A 22,994-nucleotide genomic window follows, 5' to 3' on the forward strand; every position below is an offset into this window, starting at 1 on the left:
AATACAGTAACAATAACAATAATAAAAAGAATCACAATGAGGATGAAACACGTGAAGAAGAAGAAGAAGGAATCCGAAAAAAAAGAAGAAGGAAGAATACAAAGAAAAAGGAGAAGAAGAAGGAGGAAAAAGAGGAGGAGGAAGAACGTGAAATACAAACGTTAAAGAAGAACTGTTTTTCATTTTGCGCTATTCAAAGTTGAGGAAGCGCGTGTTTACACACTCCTTAAGTGCATGTTTTGGCGCCATTATTTTGTTAAAAAAAGATATTTTTTCAATAAAAAAAGATCATTTTTTTATTTTTTAACGTGTTTGGCAAATTTCTAGTAGTAAAAGTAAAAACACTAGTAAAATAAAAAAAAGATCTTTTTTGAGAAGCTGTAATTTACATCTTTTTTAAAAGATCTTTTTTCCTTAAAAAAAGATATTTTTCATGTAATAAATAAATAAAAAAGTACTTTTATATTGTTATACCCAAACATAATTGATCGATAAAAAGACCTTTTTACATGAGATATCCAAACACAAAATTACTTTTACTTCTCTATAAGATCTTTTAAAAAAGAGAAAAACCCAAATCAGCCCCTGACAATTACCTCGAAAGACAACGAGGCCCCTGACAAAAAAAAAAACCTAATCCGGCCCCTGACAAAAAAAACCCAACCCGGCCCCTGACAATTACCTCGAAAGGACAACGAGGTCCCTGTGCCAAAAAAAATTAATGTTATTTTTTTTGGCACAGGGGCTAATCAGTCCCAAAAAAAAATTATCAGGGGCCGGATTGGGTGTTTTTTTTTCTTGGGGGCCTCGTTGTCCTTTCGAGATAATTGTCAGGGGCCGGATGGGGTATTCACTCTTTAAAAAAAGATAACTCGAAAAAAGATCTTTTCTTAAAAGCTCACCCAAACAAGCCCTAAATTGAGAGTTATTTTTTGTTGGGTTTAAATTAATTTATATAAATTTATACGCCAAAAAGACTTATACGAGCTTGTTTGGGTGAGCTTCTAAGAAAAGATTTTTTTTAGTTGTCTTTTTTTAAAAGATCTTATAGAAAAGTAAAAGTAATTTTATGTTTGGGTATCTTATGTAAAAAATAACAATATAAAAATACTTTTTTGTTTATTTATTATATGAAAAACATATTTTTTTTAAGGAAAAAAAATCTTTTAAAAAAAGATATAAATTACGGCTTCTAAAAAAAGATTTTTTTTTATTTTTTTAGTGCTTTTACTTTTACTACTAGAAATTTGTCAAACACGCTAAAAAATAAAAAAAGATTTTTTTTTATTAAAAAAATCTTTTTTTTTATCAAAATAATGGCGCCCAAACAAATACTATCTATAGCAAGCATCAATTTAAAAAAAGATAATTTGACTTTAGAAATAGAATTGTTTAAATCAAATTTAAATTGTATAAAGAAAAGATAAGATTAGAATCTTTTACACACTATATATTAACTTGTCCCGTAATCCACTAATCCGCATAAAACAGTCCAAAAGTTATAAGTTTATCCCAATTATTTTTCTTGCTGAACAAACCAGCCGAAAATAAATAGTGATAAAAATCGGAAAATAAATAAAATTAAAAAAATTCAGTTTTTGCTTCTGCTGTTTGTTCTTCTGCAACTCTCAACTCTCTTCTCTTTTCGCTGCACTTTTCTGATCTTCCGATTCCACCAAATTGCCAATGTCTCACCAGGGCGAATCATCCGACTCGTGAGTCAACTTGTTCTCTCAGATATCTTCGCCCCAAAAATACTTCTTTTTCTCTTATTAATGTTTTCGTTTCCAGGTTAAGTTTGCCCCAAAAAATTCAAATAAAAATCTTTTTTCTTTTTCTTTTCTTAGGAAATCGGGGAAGAAGGACTTCTCCACCGCGATTCTCGAACGCAAGAAGTCTCCGAACAGATTGGTCGTCGATGAAGCCGTCAACGACGATAATTCCGTCGTGGCTATGCACCCACGGACAATGGAAAAGCTCCAACTTTTTCGGGGCGACACTATTCTCATCAAGGTCACTTCTTTGAACCTTTTCGATGGTTTGCAATCTAGTTCCCAAACATGGGTTTCGTGTATTTTGTGAAGAAATTGTGTTGTCTGTTTTAAGGGTTTAGCTAAAACATACTAATGTTTTTGGGATCAAAAGGAGAAAGGAAAACTTGGCAGTGTCTTTGGACTTGGTTTATGACCTATTCTAATCCTCTCCGTGTGTTTGTCTTTAATCAATTTTCAAGTTCTCTGCTTGTGTATTATGCTGAAACTTATTATTTTGAATTGAATTGAAGTTTGAAACTTTTATTGTTTTTGGACTTGTTTGGTGAGCATTTTGGTGTTCTGTGCTGGGTTATTTGGTCATTGTGCTGTGTTATTATGTGATGTCTTCCAGGGGCTTGTGTGGTTTGTGATGTTTGATTTGTGGTGCAGGGAAAGAAAAGGAAGGACACTATTTGCATTGCACTTGCTGATGACAATTGCGAGGAGCCCAAAATCAGGATGAACAAGGTTGTGAGGTCCAATTTGAGGGTTCGTCTCGGTGATGTTGTGTCTGTGCATCAGTGCCCTGATGTTAAGTATGGGAAACGAGTCCACATTCTGCCTATCGATGATACTATCGAAGGTGTCACTGGAAATCTGTTTGATGCTTACTTGAAACGTGAGTTTCTAGCCTGCTTTGCTCTCATGTTGCAGAGAATAGCATAGTTTCAGTTATTATGACTTATGACTGCTTCAGTAGTAAATTCTGATTTGTTCTGGGACTTTCCTCCATATGATAGATTACCTTTTGAGTATGGTTTTATTTTTTTGAAGTGCTTTATTGCTGAACTTTAAAATTGGATCCTTGCTTCATGAGTTGATGATATTCATAACGATATTCTGAAGTTTTTCTTTTCTCTTCTGTCGTGATTATAGTGAGTTGACTTGTTATCTTTCTTTTTGTTGGAACTCCTTTTTCTGTAGCTGGCTGGACCTTATGCTGTCTATTTTATGAATGCATAATTCTATTGACTACCTTTTGTATATTGTGATATTTTACCACATTGATCTATTTGTAGAATCGTCTTTCCCCCTGATTCTACGCATTTCAAGCTGGAATTTTACATATCTGGGGAATTTTTTATTTTAGTTTTGTGTAAGTCTATGTGATGGAAATGTATACTAACATATTAATTATTTGTTTTATAACTTGAAGCTTATTTCTTGGAGGCTTATCGTCCTGTCAGAAAAGGAGATCTATTCCTTGTCCGAGGAGGGATGAGAAGTGTAGAGTTCAAGGTCATTGAAACTGATCCTGGGGAGTATTGTGTGGTTGCTCCAGACACTGAAATCTTCTGTGAAGGTGACCCCGTGAAACGGGAGGATGAAGAAAGGCTGGATGAAGTTGGATACGATGATGTGGGTGGTGTTAGGAAGCAAATGGCACAGATCCGTGAGCTTGTAGAGCTTCCACTGAGACATCCTCAGCTTTTTAAGTCGATTGGTGTGAAGCCACCCAAGGGAATTTTGCTCTATGGACCCCCTGGCTCTGGAAAGACACTAATTGCAAGAGCTGTTGCTAATGAAACTGGAGCTTTCTTCTTTTGTATTAATGGTCCAGAGATTATGTCCAAATTGGCCGGAGAGAGTGAAAGCAATCTCAGGAAAGCATTTGAAGAAGCAGAAAAGAATGCTCCGTCCATCATATTTATTGATGAGATTGATTCGATTGCACCCAAGCGAGAGAAGACAAATGGTGAAGTTGAAAGGAGGATTGTTTCACAACTTTTGACTCTTATGGACGGATTGAAGTCTCGAGCACATGTTATTGTTATTGGTGCAACAAATCGTCCAAATAGCATTGACCCAGCATTAAGAAGGTTTGGTAGATTTGATAGAGAAATTGACATTGGTGTTCCTGATGAAGTCGGTCGACTTGAAGTCCTTCGCATACATACCAAGAACATGAAGCTTTCTGATGAGGTAAATAGAGAGCATTTGTAACTTATATTGGTGTTTAAAGTTGTTTTCCATGTGGTTACATTTTTGTATGGATCCAAATTTTGCAATCTGTGAAGTGTTTGTATATTCACTTCTATCTTTTTTCCAGTTTATTCATTGACATCCTTAAATATTTTGTGGTTCAACTATTCTGATTCTTTTACTGTAGGTTGATCTGGAGAGAATTTCAAAAGATACTCATGGGTATGTTGGTGCCGACCTTGCTGCTCTTTGCACTGAAGCTGCTCTGCAGTGCATTAGGGAAAAAATGGATGTCATCGACTTGGAAGATGAGACTATTGATGCTGAAGTGTTGAATTCTATGGCAGTTACAAATGAGCATTTCCAGACTGCCCTAGGAACAAGCAATCCATCTGCCTTACGTGAAACTGTTAGTTGTTTTTTTTTGGTTCATTTTAGAATATTATCAAGTTTTAGGCTTTCTGTATGTCCCTCTGTTTTTTCCAAACTAATTCCCTCTGTCCACAGGTTGTTGAGGTGCCTAATGTCAGTTGGGATGATATTGGAGGCCTTGAGAACGTCAAGCGTGAGCTGCAAGAGGTCATACTTATTATTTTTTATTTTTAGTATACGTAATTTTGCGTTGTTCCATAATTCTATATCCTCTTAATCTGAAATCATCTTGCCTTTGTGGATGCAGACTGTTCAATATCCGGTAGAGCACCCAGAAAAGTTCGAGAAATTTGGTATGTCACCATCTAAAGGAGTCCTCTTCTATGGTCCTCCAGGGTGTGGAAAAACTTTGTTGGCCAAGGCAATTGCTAATGAATGTCAAGCTAACTTTATAAGTGTGAAAGGCCCGGAATTGCTTACTATGTGGTTTGGTGAAAGCGAAGCCAATGTTCGAGAAATTTTTGACAAGGCTAGACAATCAGCTCCGTGTGTTCTCTTCTTTGATGAGCTCGACTCCATCGCCACTCAGGTTTGCTTTTTTGGCTCGCTCCTAGTTTGATATATTAGTTTGCCTTTTGATATTGAATTTAGTTCTAATTGTACTCTATCGTTTAAGCTTAATGCCTTACCGTTGCTCACGCAAGTTTGGGAGAAAATGCAATGACCCCATGGTGTCACTAAGAATTGGATGTGATAGTAACTTCATGATTTTCGCAAATGCTTATCACTTTGTCATTGTTGCAGAGAGGAAGTAGTGTCGGGGATGCTGGTGGTGCTGCCGATAGAGTTTTGAATCAACTTCTGACAGAAATGGATGGAATGTCTGCCAAGAAGACTGTGTTCATAATTGGGGCTACTAACAGGCCAGACATCATTGATCCAGCACTTCTTCGGCCAGGCCGTCTTGATCAATTGATCTACATCCCTCTCCCCGACGAGGAGTCTCGTTATCAGATCTTCAAGGCGTGCATGAGGAAGTCACCTGTCTCGAAAGATGTCGATTTGAGTGCACTAGCCAAGTATACTCAAGGCTTCAGTGGTGCTGATATAACAGAGATATGCCAGCGAGCATGCAAATATGCCATAAGAGAAAACATAGAAAAGGTACGTTTATGAGTCTGGATTTTTGGAGTGTAAGGGAGAAAAGAGAAGGGATTGATGTAAAGCTTTACTCTTTAGTTCTTTGCCCTTCGAAACCATAACTCAAACAGCAACATGGAAACCTGACCTTATATATTTTTATGGTTTCATTCAGGACTTGGAGCGAGAGAGGAAGAGGAGAGATAACCCAGAGGCCATGGATGAGGATGTGGACGATGAAGTTGCGGAGATCAAAGCAGGCCATTTCGAAGAGTCGATGAAGTATGCACGTAGGAGTGTGAGCGACGCTGATATCCGCAAATACCAGTCATTCGCTCAGACCTTGCAGCAATCCCGGGGGTTTGGAACCGAGTTTAGGTTTCCAGAGACTGGAAGTAGGACCACTGGATCTGCAGACCCGTTTGCAACTTCTGCTGGTGGTGCTGATGAAGATGATCTATATAGTTAGATTCTCTAATAATAGAATGATGTATTTGAGTCTCACATGTTTAGGTCAAAAGATGCGTTTGTAAACTGCTGAAACCTGTTGCATATTTAGCATTTCACATACTTATAGATTAACCCTGCATTGTTACCAGTTTTAATAGAATTCAGATACAGGTCCTTTTGTTATGTTAGAAAAATTCTGATCATGTTAAAAGATAATCATGCCTTCGATTGCTACTTTACCATGAAATTCAGTCTTTATACATGGCTACTTAATTAAACAACGCTATGAGGGATTACAAAATCTTATTGGTTAGAGATTATATTTTATTATCACCAACTTAAAACTACCAATTATGATTCAGAAACTACTCTGCATAAAGAACTAACATATTTTCAATTCTTCTGAAGTTATGTTTTTTATACTTCCATGAGACAGGTTATTTTAACATTAAATCTTTGAACACCGGTTTGATATTCATTTTATAATCTCTGGATTTTGGTGTGCTCCTACTTTTGGGTGCCATTCATTTTATATAATTCATCATTATAAACAATGTAGCCTCAACCTACTTGAATGGATATAAAAATTTTGGTGATTGATAATTTTATTTAAATACTAAAACTCATGTTAGTATGAATTTTAGTTACATGAAATTCTTATTCACAAGCTAGGACAATATGCATGCCATACACATAGTAATGGCTTAAAAAAAATATTTATCATACTCTTTCTTCACAATATTGGACCAACATATCTTAGCATTCTATACACACAACAGGAAAAAAGGAAACTTAAGATCATCTTGCCTATCCACATCACTCAAAATTGAAATATATAATAAAGAAAAGAAAGAAGAAAAAGGCACCATCCATGAGCCAAGCAAAGCAAAAAGACACAACTATTTTCTCATGTTCCAACTTCAGAAAAACCATATATAAGAAAAGCAGTGATTGAAGTCTCTTCCATTGAACAAGATCATATCTTCAAGCTTAAGGATTCTTTGAGTGCATTATTCCAGAGCAGCTTAGTGTATCATAGTTCACAAATCTGCTTGGAGCAGAGTTATGGCGAAACCCTTTCGGCAAGCAATTACTCACTTGTCTCCCATTGAAGACATTCTTGTTATTTCGCTTATCCGGCATCACAAGAGTACTCTCTGCTTCTTCTTCAGGCAAGAACATCGGCCTAGTAACCGTGCTTGGCGCGCTGCGGGGAATGATCACCCTTGAGGCATTAGCCATACTCATGCATAGAAAATTTAGTGCAAGGAAGAAGATATAAAGGGCCACAAGAAAAGAAACATGTGTAGTAGAAGTAGTAGTAGGCATTTTCAAGTGTTGTGTTTGTGTTGTTTGAAGAAAGAGGAGGATTGTGAGAGGCTTATAAGGTGGATTTTTGAAGCAAAAGGGTCTTAAATGGGCTCGTGAATAGGGTGATGGATGCAGATATATATGCAGATACAGCTAAGTTTTATAGTACAAAGATACATAACTTTGTGTGTTGTGGTGGAGGTGAGTTGGTGAGAGAGAGGTGGTGAATGAGTTTTTTCTCTTTTGATCTGTGCAATAAGGAAGGATGCTCGTGAGTTACTTCATCTTATTTCCACAACTCAAGTCAATTTTTTTTGTTCCTGTTCTTGCCCCTAAATCCAAGTTGTATCTTCCTTTTTTTGTTGTTTACAAAACAACATTGTAATTTCATATACGAGAAAAATATGAATGATTATATCTCTAACCGTTTTCACAGTGGTTATAATAGTGTTAGACAACTTTTATTACAATTAATAGTTGAAGAGATAAACCACTTGACTTCATAATGAAAAATAGTTGAGATTGTGTCAGGTAACTGGGGAACTCATTAAGCCTTCCTATAATGCTGACTTATGTGTGTTTAGTTTCTGGTTTTGTCATTTATTAGAATTGAATCCAATTAACAAACTTGTGTAATAGTGAATAACAACACCATAGTCTTTACCTCTCATTTAAATGTTTGGTGGCCTAATAGGAAAACAAGTCTCATCAATCTTCTTCCGGAGTGGTAGTTTTAACTTCTTAAGCTTTAAATTATCTAATATTTTGAAAAAAAGATATGACATTAATGTATCCATAATATTCAGAAGTGGTTGAATATGATGTAACTTACCCTAATAATTAACAATCTTCCACCTAAAAAGTTGCAATTATTAATACTAAAGTCATGATATACATAAGAGGATATTGAATTAGACTATTCAACTGCAAGCCAGTGTGTATTTATAGATTGTGTTGTGTGGTTTCAAGTTTGTGAAATGTGAAACTCTGAGCATAATTAGTTAAGTTGGGTCTGAAATTGAATAGCCTGCACTCTAACAATAGTGACATTAATAACTACCCCAAACTAAAATGGAATAGGAATTTAGAATCTACCAGAAGAATTTACTGAGAGTGAAAGGTCATAAAGGTGTGTAAAACATTACCATTTATTATTCACAATGTTAATTGGTAATTTTTTACAATGAGATGAGTTTGATTGGAATTGATTGAGAAAAATTAACAGGGAGCGTTAGTGAGTATGAAACTAAAAGGGATCACAAGAGTTGGCAAAGATTAAAGACTTGATTTGCTTTGGTCACGTGATCCATGTCACCCCTTGGACTTAAACTTTGTTCTAAGTTCCACCAGCTAAGAAAATATTTGTCGGTTCATTTCAATCTCTTTTGCTTTGTTAAGGTTTAATAGAAATGTCTTATTTCAAGTCTAAAACTTTATAAGTACCAACTAGTGAATTGTATAATAAAAAAATATTTTATAGATAAAAAACATAATAAATTTTAAAAAGAGTAACACATTAATATTTTATTCTTAGTATACTTACCACATCAGTATTTTAATTTATTACATCAGATTTAATAAAATAAATTAATAGTATTAACTAGAATATTTTTTTATTTTATAAGAATTTTAAGAGAAAAATTGTTGTTTTATTCCTTTTCACTTTTCTCTTTCTTCTTAGACTTGGAGGAAAGGAGGCAAAGGGATAAGGGAGCAGAACAGAGAGAGAGAGAGAGAAACAGAGAGTAATAGTTGGTGGAGAGAACAGAACACAACACAAGAGAAGAAGACAGTTATCTTCAATGGATCTTGTCATGCACCACCCTCCTTCACTTCCCTCCTCCTCCAACAGTTAAGATATTATTTTCTTCCTCTTCTTCTTCATTGTTTTTTTTAAAATTATTATTATTATATGTAAAATTAGTATGTTATGTGTTAAACTCAATGGAGAATTCTGAAAACTAAGTCACGGGGAATTCATGTCCTTTCATGATGCTGCCGTTGCTTTTGCATAGTTCAATTGAATGCTGTCACATACTATGAATTCCTCAAGGTTCATGGATATACCTATGTCTTGAATTTTATAGAATTATAGTCCTCAATTTGTTGTTTCCTTGATTGAATAGATGGAAAGTCACAACAATTTCAAGGAAGGAGATTATCCACCGTGTCCTTTGCATTGCCTGAGACAGCAGCTTCAGTGGCGGTTACTGCAACCCTTGTTGCTGCAGCTGCCACTCTTCTTGTAAACAGAACCAAATCTTCTGATTCTTCAACACAGGTAAGTAACCAAATCTTTCCAAACATAATTATGCTTATCTTAATTAGTAGAGATAACTATATTCTTATTAGTATGTTAGTTGTTAATAGTATGCATTGTGTACTACACTATGAAAAATATTATTTCACCAAATATTTTATTTGATTAGCTGATTTGGTAGCTGATTTTTTTTTTTTTTGTATAATATAGCATGGTTGCTGCATTATATTGCTACCTTTTTCATATGACTAGTGTTAATTTGTATAAATCAAAATCAAATGTCTTTATTAAAGGTTGAAATTAAAGTGAAAGTCTGTGAAGATTGTGGAGGTTCTGGTATATGTTCAGAGTGCAATGGAGAAGGATTCGTGCTCAAGAAACGATCGGACGAAAGCGCAGAGAGGGCAAGATCACAAGCTAAGAACATGGCTACTCGATTCACAGCAGGGTACTAATGTACTATTGTTTTTCCTCCTCTAACCTCCCTTGTTTAATTTCTCTAATTAATAGCTTAGTTATTGAACTATATATGTTATAGGCTTCCAAAGAAGTGGAGCTATTGTACAAAGTGCTCTTCTAGCAGATCCTGTTCAACCTGTGATGGAACTGGCAAATTAAGCTACTAAACTTCAAGATTTAGATTCAGATACCATAATCTGGTAACTGATTAGTTAATTTCTAATTAGCATTTTACTTGATGTATTGTTCTACATGAAGCAATTGCTTGTGTAAATATGTTGTATTTGTTAAATTATTAAGCTAGTGTTGAACTTGGTGCATGACGCATTTATTTATATTTATATATAGTTTGTATTTGTCAGTTTGTGTTTGTCTTCATCATACTTGGTACCTTTTTGTTTCTGCTTCTCAACATTTTTCTCAAAACATAAACGCTTACGTTTGTTTTTTTGCAGTCCCAAAATCTTGGAATTGAATGAATTATAGAATGTGGCTTGAAGCAAACGACACGTATAGTGGTTAACCATTCTTTTTCTTAAGCTTGATTGCGTGAAGATGAGTCACTCTTGTAAGCATTATTTGAACATAGTTGTTAGTTTTTATTGTATTATAAGCTCCAATAATTGAAGTGAGGAATCATCAACATAATAAACTGGTAACAATGTTAGTCTTAAGATCTGTGTTGACGTATTGTTGATGGTAATGTCACCTTATATAAGTTGTTCCCACTTGCTCTCACATTATTCAACGCCAGAATATTCAATCTCAACGATACTAAAATTAATGAGCATGAGAAATAATAGCTTATTTAAATATATTAAATTATTTTTCTTCATAAAAATAACTTAGTAAGAGCAGTCATTTTTTTTCTTAATGTACACCAAAATTCAAAATTACATGGTCGATATATTATTCATTATTTTTTATATATCAATTTTAGGTAAAAATTTTAACTTCATATAAAATTGATAGTTGATAGTTTTTAGATAATAATTTAGTCAAATTTATCAAATTATTTAACAGCTTTCATCTATTAATTTCATATCAAGTTAAATGCATCAGCTGTGTTTTCAACTTATTTTTAATACATATTATATCAAATATGCTTGCACCACAAATTGAAGCACCTAATCTAAAAAACAGATTCCCTTACACCCAAACTTTATGTGCAAGAATCACATAAGAGGTGGAAAATTATCAAATAAAAAAGAACCTGAGATTCTTCAACTTGAATTGGTTGATTATTATTATTATTATTAGACATTATTATTATCATGGGTAGGGGTTGTGTTGGGTGGAGTTGGTGCAGATGCAACACGCTTTCCTCTCTCAGATCTGCTATTCTCAGCAAACTTAAGACTTCCTTGGTGCAAACCCTTCTGCTTCTCTTCTTCATTCCATTCAGAAGTGTAATAGTATTCTTCAGTGCATTTCTGTGCATCTTTTGAAGCAGGGAAAAACATGCTACCCCATTGAGGAAAATGAACCAGTGTCACCGGCAAAGTGCATGCCACAATCATGCCACCCATCAACGACAGCCCCGCCGACGTCGAGAACCGGTTCGTTGAGAAGAAAACCAGCTGAGTCAACCCTGAACCGAAGTTGCCACCTGCACCGGTGAGCCCTGAGATGATTCCAAGGGATCTTCTTGAGATGAAGGGGACGATGCCGAAGGTTGCGCCGCATGCGGCTTGTGCTCCCACGGAGAAGAGAATCATCGCCACGATGGCTATTGGCAGAGAGTTGGCCCGCCCCAGCCATATGCAGAACACACCGCCAAGGCTTTGGAGGATCCATAGGGCCCAAAGCCTGCCCCTCATTCCGAACAACCGGGCTGCAACATCAGATGTGTATCCACCAAATGGCCGTGCTATGATGTTTGCCATTCCAAATGTTGCTGCTATCATTCCAGCTGTGTGTAGCTTCAGATTAAACCTGCACTACAATTTCATTCATTATTAGTTTCGTGTATGAGTTTATTTTTGATGCGCTGATATTTTTAGATAATTATTCACGCTGTTATCACGTGAAGTTAATATCTGTTTGATAAAAATTTAGTCAAATTACTTAACGGCTCTCAGTATCAACTTTATGTGAAGTAAACTGCACCTGAATTTCCACCAATATACGTGTAAAACTGCTCTACAAACCTGTCATAGAAATATTCGGCAATTACGTTGTCAGTGGTAAGTTCAACTCCCATGGAGTAACCATACAAAAGGGCAAAGACCCATGTCCTGTAATTTGTGATGGCATACCACAACACCTTTGAGAATTTGTCTTTGGAAACATCCCCCTTCTTTTGCAAGCTACCAAGGTTACCATCAGGCAAATCTTGTCCTAGGGTTAACACCATGATCCCCATTATAACATGCAAGAAACCGGGTACAAAGAAAGCAATCCTCCATGCAGTGAATGGAGTTGACCCAGCTTTCCTAATCACCTCATAAACCAACGGCATTATCAACTGGGTGGCTCCGCCACCCATGTTCCCCCACCCCGCCGCAGTTCCATTCACAAACCCTATGATCTTACTATTAAACATTGTACTCATCCAATACTGGCACGACACGAATGTTGCAAGCGAAAACCCTATCATGAACCGCACCGCTATGTATCCTGCAGCGTCGTTAACAAACGACATGCAGAATACAGTCGGCGCGGTTAACATGATAAGGAATGCGCAGCCGTATCGCGGCCCTAAGAGGTCGCAAACTGCACCCATTGTGAGCCTGGAGAATATGCTTCCGGAGACGGAGGCAACACCGGCGTTGCCAATGTCTACCTTGGTTAGGTTTAGGTTGTCCCGGATTATGGGGATGAGAGGGGCGGCGGCGAAGGTAGAGACGAAGCAAGTAAAGAATGATATCCATGACAAGTGGAAGGTTCTCATGTGAGGATTGGCTAAGGAGAAGATCTTGAAGACTTTGGCCTTGTGCTCTGAATCCACGGGCAAGGCGAAGTTGGCCGTGGTGTCGGTGGGAACCATTGGGGATGAGACGGAGGATATGAAGGTTTGTTCTCTTCCGGTGACTCCATGCATGGAGCTTCCCGGAGATCCTTCAATTTCAGGCATTATGTAAATGAATGTATATGATGAGAGTGAGAATGGATGGATGAAGTAGTGTGAAGGAATGGGGAGGGTATTTATATTGTAGAAAGCGTTGACAATGGAGGGTTGGAGAAAGTAGTATAATATAATTACGTCATCACATTTCGCCGCAGAGAGTCCCATTGTATATCCCAAAGGTTCATATACATACATGACGTAATATTAGCTACCTATACATGGAGATTCTCTGGTACACGGACATATACTTAACTACTTGAGAGAAGGTAGAAATTCAGGTTCATTCAACATTTAGGTAAAGTTGATATTTAAAAATTATCAAATAAAAATTTAGTCAAATCAATTAAATTATTTAACGACAAAAAATGTTAGGATCAATAAGTTTTATAATTTGTAATTATTAATTAGTTATTATTAATATTTTTAATGATGTAAAATTATTTATTTATTTTACTGATTAAGTACCGATCAAATTTTAATAAAAATACTGACTCCTTACACTTTTTTTATATTAATTCTCAATTATCAATTTCACATCAAATTTATTACTCCTAAATTTTCATTTTAATCACCTTAAACACATGATTCTTTTTCTTTTAACAAGTAGTACCCAACTTCGCATGCAAGTGGCAGTATTCAGAAAAACAAAGAAGTAATATATATAGAAGAGTGCTAGAGGTAAGGAACTTTTGTGTTTTGTAACCATCAATTGACCATCAATAGTATTTTTAATGGTATAAGATTAAATCGAATGGTGGGAGATCACTCACTTTTCATTTGATAGTTAAGTGCTGGCCACAAAATACAAAAGTTGCCGGCCCCTAGACTTTCTCATATATATATATATATATATGATGTAACTAGCGTTAGTATTTGCCATTTTTTAGTTAATATTATTTTATTCTGGAATCAAAATGCTAAATTATATAAACTCTTAATTTTATATCTTAAATTATAAATTCTAAATTTTAAAAATAATTATATATATTTTTTGAATTATTATTGAACTAGTGACTTATACAATATTTTTATTAGAGTCCAATATTGATCTCATCACTTTGCTTTGTTTTGCCAATTACTGCCAAATTATCGTATCCCAAGTCAAATGCCTTGGCTGCCAAGAGGCAACATCTAATATCAAGTTGCCAACAATAATATAAGTGAATCAAATATATATAAACTCGGCTTTAAATAATTTGAACAAGTGATAAAGTCAAATGTTGTCACACTTGGATAAACAGCACTATATGAATAAAGTACACTTGCAATGTTATCTTCAAACTCATAACTTGTAATATTTCAATATGTTTAAACATAATTAATTATATTTATCTATTTAGTAGTTAAAGTTATATATATTTAAGAAAATCTATTAAGATGATAAATTATTTCGCTTATTTATGCCGTACGAGTACTACTTAGCTTATATCCTTATCCAAAGGAAAAAAAAAAGCAAACTATCTGAAACAAATCAATAATCAAATTAAAACTAATAATGATGAACCTCATGTTAGAGATATAAGTATATAATTATTGATATGCTTTTTTTATTAATTTAAATCTTTTTTAAAAAAAAATTATGATATGATGTCAGAAAATTTTTTTATTAGTTTAAATTTTAAAAAAAATAATTTTAGTTTCTATTTTTGAAAGAAATAATTTCATATATAACAACTAATGGATCATGGACTTTTGTGCGTAGTTTAAAGTGAAAAATTAGTATTAATCAAAGTAATATCAACATCTGATGACAACCTAAACTATACCCTTTCATGAGCTCCTAGAGTTGCTGAATTATTGTTAAACGTAATCTTCCGTACCACTTGTCATAGTTAATAAAACTAATGAGCTTTGCTGTAATAGTACAACTACATAATATTGATATTTATACTCACAAAATATACAAATAATTTATTTTTTGTATACCCTCAGCAGTATACCAATAAAAAGATTGGATGAATTTGATTGAATATTATACCAACTAAAATATTTAATAATATAAATTAATTACATTTAAATCAATATTCAATTATCTAGCTAATTATTCCATATTGATAAATTTATAAACTAATAGAAACATTGTTTTCTTCTCATTAATTCAAAAAATTTATAAATATATAATTAATTAATAATATAGATTTGTCATTTTTTATAATCAAAGTGTATTAAAATTAACCTCTTTTTACAAGGTCAACACGTTGCTTAGCTTGTTCATTTCGTCATCATGTATAAGAGCATTGATATATATTTTAATACGAACTTGTATCGATCAATTTTTTATTTATCAGTCTTTGAAACATAATGGACAACAATAATGTTGTTGGAAGATGTACATACATGTACTCTTTCTCGTTAAGACTTATATTATCAAATATAGAATAAATTAAATACAAATAAGAATTAGTATATATGTTAATGAGAAATGTTATTTGTACAATATAAATTAGTCTTTAGTCAGTCTTTAAATTTAATATTTTATTATTTTAATTCTTTAATTAATCATATTTTTTATTTTTAAAGAATCATTCTTATTTTAAACTTTAACAACTAAAAAATCTCTAACTTTTTATCATTATAATAAAGTATTTTCTTTATTTTCTCCCTCTCTCGTAACGTCATCATCACCAATCTCTCGTTCACACACACTTTCTCTTTATTAGAGACCATATTGTTCTCTCATATAGCAAAGTTCTCTGCTTCAAATAAAAAAAACTCATGTAAGTATTTTATCTACTCATCCGAAACTAGAATATCATTATAAACTCAGCTGGTCCAATTAAACACAAATACATTCAAAATTATGTTGCCTTTGATTATTCAGAAAAAAAAATAAGAATAACATAAATACATCTAAAATTATGTTACCTTTCATTAATCGAGAGAAAAATAAAAAATAATATAAACACATCTAAAATTATGTTGTCTTTCATTAATCGAAAAAAAAATAGAAAAAAAAAGAAAGGAAAGACAAACCACTACAAATAATACAGAATAGTGAAAAAAAATTACCTACACATCCAAAACTAGAATGTCATTATTCTTTCACGAAAGTTTGATTACAAACTCAGTTGGCTCCAATTAAACACATAAACACATCTAAAATTATGCAACTTTTAGTAACCAGAATTAAAAAAATAACAATAATATAAACACATCTAAAACACATAAAACACATTTAAAATTATACAGCCTTTTATTAACCAGATTAAAAAAAAACAACATAAACATATCCAAAATTATACTTTAATTAATAAAAAAAACAAAAACAATATAAACACATCCAAAATTATGATACTTTTCATTAATCGAGAAAAAAAGCCATCGAGAACAGCATAAACACGTTTATTAACATAAAAAAAGGACAATATAGGGGAAAGAAAGCACTACAAATCATGCAGAATAGTGAATAAAAATTATCAACACAGCCACATCCAAATACCTGATGAGTGTTTCCGGCGCAAGGGGAGCGGCTTGGAGGAGGAAGGCAGCCCGAGTGAGAAGCGGCGTGGAGGAGGAAGGCGACATGACAGAGCTGCGTAGGGGAGTAGCGCGGCGTGACGGAGCTGCACGGGGAGAGGAGCGCGGCGTGCGGGAGCTACGCAGGGGGAGGAGACCGACGCGAGAAGAGGAGAGTGCGGGCAGAGACCGGCGACGAAGATGAGCTTGGAAGGAGAGGAATGCGACGTTATGGATGAGCGCCGAGGTGGAGGAAAGCAGCGTCGAGGATGAGGGACGAGGAGGACGGTGCCGTGGATGAACGGCGGCGGAGGATGATTTCTCTGGGTTTTCAAAGACGCCGTTGAGTTTTGGATGTTGTAAAACTCACAAAATTAGTAAATAATTAGCTAATAAATTAATTATTAATTAAGAAAATTAGAAAATATAATTTTATAGTTTAATGAGGTAGAGCTAATTAAAATAAAAATTTTGACACTAATTTTAAAGAATTCGGCCCAAGATTATTGGGTCGAACGGACCAAACCGATTGGACTGGATCCAAACCGAGCACAAGGCCCAACATATATAATTTCAGTTCCGCCATTTCTCCATTCATTTGTTCCCTTCCAGCACCGAGAAGAGAGATTGAAGAAGCCATCAAAACCTAACCCTTTTTCAATTTTCAATTCATCGTAACTTTCAATCCGGAGCTCCGATCGTCACACCGTTTGCAGCCACGCGACCGCAGCGTCGAGCTCTATAAAGTGCAGTCCTTTATTAGGTATGGAACCCACTTCTCAGTTTCATAACTCTCCTTCTCAAATTTTGAAATTCAATGAGAATCTATGTTGAATTTTATTTAATTTCGGTGTTTAGGTTCAAATTAACTTGTGGGTATTGTCGAGTTTAGCTTATTAGAGCTATGGGTCAGGTAAGCACCTACAAACCCTTTTGAAATATTGAGTTAATGAGCTTTACATTGATTGTGATGATAAATGTGTTGTTAGATTAAAATTGGTTGTTGACTGGAGTCGATTTGAGAATTTGGGAAGCTTGTGATCAAACCTTGGAGGCTGGATTTTGCTTGGAAAGAAGCTAGGATTTCAAAACTTGGGGTGTGGTATATAAGAGAGGTGTTCCGGGTTTATCGGGAAATCGGCTAAGGTATGGTTTCGGTTTCTCATAATTAAAATATAATGTGTCGTGAAAACGTAGGTTAGTTGACCGTAAGATAAGAGTTAAATTGTTGGTGTGGTTGGTGATTGAGATTTAGTTAAAATGTATATTGGTTAGAAATGATGAAATTTTGGTTGAGACGGTGATGTGTATTATTATATGTGAAGGTTGGTAAATGATAATGATTATGTTTATTGACCTGTTGTTTTGTACTTAAGTTATTATATTGATAACTTGGTGAAGATAAAAAGTAAGTATGTTGAGAAGAGTTGTGGTGATTGGTATTATGTTGGTAGAGATAAATAATGATGTATGTAACGATGATAATAATGATGAAGTATATATATATATATATATATATATATATATATATGAATTATTGATATGGTTTTTGTTGTTGTTAGAAATGAATTATTATGTGGAAGTGATTATATATGTGAATTTGGTGTGATGTGAAATGAAAATATGGTGTGTTGAGGAGTGTTTGGAGTTAGTTGTTGATTGGATTAATGAATATAAGAGTACTTGTTGTTAGTGTGGTTGAGTTAGGTGGTTGAATTGTAATTCACTGGGTTGAACTATTTGAATTTTTGGATTTCGTTGATTTCATTGAGTTTGGTGTGATTGTGATAATAATTTATTGAAAATGATTGGAATTAGTTTTGCTGATTTATCGAAAATGATTTGACTTTGGAAGCGATTTGACATTGCAAATGAATTGATAGTTGGAAACCTGAATTTTATGTTTATTTGGAAAAATGATTTGGTTTTGAACCTGTTGGAAAGGAATTGAGAAAATGGTTTGGATAGGACCCGAAAAGAGTGACAAAGTCCAAGTTTTAGGAAGATGCTGCCGAAATTTCTATAAAATCTCAGACATTGTTTGAAATGTTATTTAGAAAATTATAAATTTAAGAATCATGTCACTTTACTTGAATTATTTAAGAAAAAATAACGAAATATGTTTTGAGTTTTGATTTATTAAGAAAAGTTTTATGTTTTGAGTTTGTTTACAGAACTACATTTTAAGGAATTATGATTCAATAAGTTTAATAATTTTAAAGAAAGAGATTGGTTGTTGTCTTCCCTGAAGTCTTGAGATTCTGCCGTGCTATTTAGTTAATAAATGATTCGCTTAGTCTTTTGAAAGAGGTTTAAATATGAAATTGTTTTGAGTTTGACCTGGCAAGATTTGTGGTGGTTTACCACTTGCCCATTGTTGAGACGTATGTGGGGCGGTTCGTGGTGGTGTACCGCCCACATGTTTTTAAAAGAGAATGTTGTGTGGGGTTCGTGGTGGTTTACTGTCCACATGTGTGTGTTGTTTTTCCAATTGACGAAGATCTTGCGAGGTTCGTGGTGGTGTACCGCTCGCAATGGTGGGTTTCGTGGTGGTGTACCGCCACCGGTTTTCAAGAGGACGATATCCGGGTTAGTTACCGGATGTGTCGAGTTCTGGCAAAGTAACCGACACGTGAGCTCACGACCAGTAGAAAAGACATACATCATATGCATTTATGTAACTTGTTTGGTTTGCACTACTTGGGTTTGCTTATTTGAATATCTATGCTTATTTGCTATATTTGCTATATTTAAATATCTACTTGTGCTTGCCTTGTCTGCTTTATCTGTCTGTGTATCGGTGTTTCGTAGAATTGGAGAAAGAGATGAAGAGCTTAGGGGTTAAGTTAGGAAGTTAGATAGAACCAAGAATCCTTAGATATCTCACTCTGTTTATGGTTTAAAATGTTAGTTTTAAGTTTAATTTGAATCTATTGTCGGAAGTTCTAGGATTGCCTTTGGCTTTCCCGATACCTTATATGTTAGTTATGTGGGCACTGTTACCATGTTGAGAACCTCCGGTTCTCATCCCATACATATTTTGTGATTTTTAGATGCAGGACGGTGAGGCACCTCGTTGAAGCATACTGAAAGCTTTTGATAGCGGATATCCTTGTCTTTGGGACTTTATTTTGCATATATCTATATATGTAGATACTTTTATCTCCACTACTTATGTATTGATGTATTAACTTCCTCTTAGAGGTTATTGTGGAGAAATAGGTTCTGTAACTCTGTATCTTGGACTTATTTTGGGTTCTCTTATATATGTTATATGCTTATGTGCTCAAGCCGGTTTGTTTTCGCGAGCCGAGTCTTGAGTTTTGATATTTAATTTGTACCTTGGAGCTCTCTTTCGGTTATATCTATATTAACTTCTCTTATCTTTCCGTTTTTCATTTACGTAGTGTGAGTGTTGCGCTTTTCATTTTACCATTTTCGATTTTAACCTTTCTTCAAAGTCTCCTAATTATAAATCTTTTTCACTATATTATGTATATAAATTTTTACTTTTAGAAGTCGTAGCGTCTCGCCACCCCTGTTTTACATCCTAGGTGTAAAGTTCTGTGTGGTAGGGTGTTACAGATGTGACCCTTTGAATTTTGGATGTGTGGTAAATGTGACTTCTCTACTTTTATGAGGGTTTTGAATAGACTTAGTTAATAATTAGATAGTTTAATGTTTATTTTAGAATTTTAAAATTAAAATTTTGAATTTTTAATAATTTGATTTTTAGATGTGTACTTAAATTATAATATATTAATAATTAAATATATTAAATCTGAAATAGAAATTTAAAATTTAAAATTTAAAATTTTATTTTATTTAGTTTGTATTTTAAATATGTATTTAATTTTAAAAGGACACTAAATCTATTTATAATTTTTAGATGTGTTTATTTTATTTTTTTTAAATTATTATAATAAAAGGCTTAATATTGTACCATTTTTAAAGGATACTTAATTGAGATCACGAGTAAAAAACTATTTTATATAACACGATATTTTTCAAAAATAAAAAGTATAATTATTTTGTTATATATTTACTTATTGGTATAAAATAAAATAATTACATACATTTTCAATGATACTTTATTAAAAATATTTTACGCAATTTTTTATATATGTATATTTGTTTTTTTAATTAAGTGTGAGACATCCTTAAAGTTACGTTTGTTTACAAAGACAGGACATTAAGACAGAGACACTGAGATACAAAATCGCGTTTTACAGAAGAAATATAGACAGAGACGACATTGTATCCAGAGTAGGAATGGACTCGAGGGGGGCAAGTAGCTAGTGGCCTTGGTCGCCTCTCAATAAATTTTAAACTCATATACTATTATAATAGATACATTATATAGAGTAAAACTTCATAGCATAGTGATCGTAAAAAGAGTTGGTATTCTTTATGTATTAAGGTTTAAATTTCTCTACATGCATTTATATTATTTGTATTTATTATTTGATTTAGAGTTTTTTTTACGTTTCTTTTTTTAAAATTAATTTTAACATCTATAATCATATAAAAAATATTTTAATATTATTATTTTTCTAATTAATAATATAAAAATACTTTAATATATTTTAAATTCACATAACAAAATTAATAGTATAATTAATTTATATTATTTTATGTCATATTTTTTAATAATATAAAATATAAAAATATAACTCACAGAAACATAAATACTTAATAAAATAAATTAATTAAAAAATATTTAAAATAGATAATTTTATATTTTATTAGATGTAAAACCATAAAAAAATTATGAAAAAATTATAAAGATTAAGATAATTATTCTTTTATTTGACAAGTATTTATAAAATTTTTAATTAAGAAACTAATTATAATTATATTTATTATTAATTATATGATATTATATTTAATTATACAAGATTTTAATTTTCGACTTCTCCATTTTTAGATTTCTGGATCCGTTCCTAGCTCAGATTTCAGAGACATTGAATTAGTGTATTTTCTGTTCATCTTAACAAAAAAGACACAAATACACTAACAAGAGGCACAAATTTTTTTTATTATTATTATTCTTATTAATTTTTTATTATTATATTTTTCGTCTCAAATTTTTTAAATGAAAAAAATATGAATAAATTGAATTTTCATAATTTATTCTAGTTTATCATCAAACAGAAATGAACACAAAATTTTGCATCTTTATCTTTCTTATCATGTTCTCCGAAACAAACACAACCTAACCCATACATAAACTATTTTCTTGTGGCCTTGTTTCATAAGTTGCAATGGTTCTTCTTTTGGTCTAAGATTCTCAAGTTTTTTTTTTTTTATTCTCAAGGGTTCTAAATAAAATAGCGATATGCATTTTCTCTTTATGGGCTTAGGCCCGTTTCAATAAAAAATATATAAGCAAAAAATTTGACCAAAAAAAAACCCTAAAATTAGTCTTAATTAGACTCTTAGCCTTGGGGGATTATTCTTTTCATGATTCTTTTTTCCAAGTAATTGTAATGCATATCAGCATATGCACATACACTGCAGTTATAATTTGCATAAAACAAAACATATCATGTTTATTTTTGTTCAAAGTGAATAATGTTTACTTTCTTAGTTATTTATATACATTTGTATTAACCAATTTCGGTTGATCGAATAGTCGGTTCACTCGTCCATTTAAGCAAAAGACAATGATTCGAATTAATAGATAATAGATTAATCCTTAACTTGTGAGGTGGATATCGTAAAAAAAAAAAAGATTTAGCTAGCATGTATCCTAAAAACACATGATAAGTTTACTATTAGTAAAAAATTTTAAATATTTTTATTTAATAATTATAAAATAAATATACTAAAAATTTAAATTTTTTATATTTTTAATAAAAAAATTTTTGTTTTATAACCTTTAAGATATGTTCTTATTAGGGCACATGATAGATAAACCCAAAAAAAATATACATTTGATTACCCGACCAAATAATCTTTGATTTGACATAGAGTTTGATGCTAAGTTAAATCACCAACCATATGAGCATGAAATCCATGACATGAATGACGGTATAGTCTACACTAATAATATATAATAGACCCACGTACCTAACTAGCTACTCTACACATAAAATCTCGTTCAGATGCAATTATAAAACTAAGGGATAAGAAATGTTTGATTAAAGTAGTCTTCCTTATTTTTAGGAAATAACTGTTACTTAGAAATATCACAACAGTAAATGAATTAAGGGACAATGATGATAGATACTCATCACCAAAATGTCGCCAATAGACTCCATAAATTTAGCATTCAACCATATTATCATAACCTAATATATATGTACATAAATAGTAAGAGATTGGATGGAGATTGATTGATTAACCTTCTATTTAATATTAGTTAATTCTATGAATTGATTTTTTATTATAAATTTTATTGTAAAAGTAACAGGAATTAGGAATTTTTTTTTGAATAATTACAATCGATGAAATTCAAACTCAAAATTTTTAAATAAAAAAAAATACTATGTTATTTGAGTTATAAATCGTGAACATA

At 32.8% G+C, this 22,994-nt stretch overlaps 3 protein-coding genes and 1 long non-coding RNA gene across 9 annotated transcripts; 3 read left to right on the forward strand and 1 right to left on the reverse strand.

Annotated features, from left to right (window-relative positions):
- The first annotated feature begins 1,478 nt into the window (after positions 1-1,478).
- Positions 1,479-6,165, forward strand: LOC112736464 (cell division cycle protein 48 homolog). The gene is made up of 9 exons (XM_025785937.3): positions 1,479-1,715; positions 1,848-2,013; positions 2,424-2,652; positions 3,190-3,956; positions 4,144-4,365; positions 4,464-4,535; positions 4,636-4,917; positions 5,133-5,492; positions 5,644-6,165. Exons 1-9 carry the CDS (start codon positions 1,687-1,689, stop codon positions 5,935-5,937), a joined length of 2,421 nt encoding a protein of 806 aa, XP_025641722.1. The 5' UTR covers positions 1,479-1,686; the 3' UTR covers positions 5,938-6,165.
- A 2,431-nt stretch (positions 6,166-8,596) lies between these two features.
- LOC112736467 (uncharacterized) lies at positions 8,597-10,622 on the forward strand. Of its 6 annotated transcripts, none has more exons than XM_025785939.2 (5): positions 8,597-9,080; positions 9,356-9,510; positions 9,783-9,937; positions 10,028-10,148; positions 10,404-10,622. In XM_025785939.2, the coding sequence occupies exons 1-4, from the start codon at positions 9,032-9,034 to the stop codon at positions 10,113-10,115; spliced, it is 447 nt and encodes a 148-aa protein (XP_025641724.1). In that variant the 5' UTR covers positions 8,597-9,031; the 3' UTR covers positions 10,116-10,148; positions 10,404-10,622. The 6 variants fall into 6 exon arrangements, 4 of the variants coding, with proteins under 4 accessions (XP_025641724.1, XP_025641726.1, XP_025641725.1 ...); XR_011870155.1 differs by having other exon boundaries at positions 8,870-9,080; positions 9,783-9,945; XR_003168759.3 differs by having other exon boundaries at positions 8,876-9,080; positions 9,838-9,945.
- A 329-nt stretch (positions 10,623-10,951) lies between these two features.
- On the reverse strand, positions 10,952-13,198 carry LOC112736465 (high affinity nitrate transporter 2.4). Its single transcript, XM_025785938.3, has 2 exons — positions 12,099-13,198; positions 10,952-11,883 (listed from the first exon to the last, which is right to left on the reverse strand). The coding sequence occupies exons 1-2, from the start codon at positions 13,181-13,183 to the stop codon at positions 11,205-11,207; spliced, it is 1,764 nt and encodes a 587-aa protein (XP_025641723.2). The 5' UTR covers positions 13,184-13,198; the 3' UTR covers positions 10,952-11,204.
- Positions 13,199-17,085: 3,887 nt separating this feature from the next.
- LOC112736468 (uncharacterized) lies at positions 17,086-19,808 on the forward strand. Its single transcript, XR_003168760.3, has 4 exons — positions 17,086-17,237; positions 17,333-17,387; positions 17,464-17,620; positions 19,528-19,808. It is a non-coding gene; the product is annotated as an uncharacterized lncRNA (long non-coding RNA).
- Positions 19,809-22,994: the final 3,186 nt, after the last annotated feature.

The sequence above is a fragment of the Arachis hypogaea genome, chromosome 13 (genome assembly GCF_003086295.3).
Source record: "Arachis hypogaea cultivar Tifrunner chromosome 13, arahy.Tifrunner.gnm2.J5K5, whole genome shotgun sequence".
Lineage (NCBI taxonomy): Eukaryota > Viridiplantae > Streptophyta > Magnoliopsida > Fabales > Fabaceae > Arachis > Arachis hypogaea.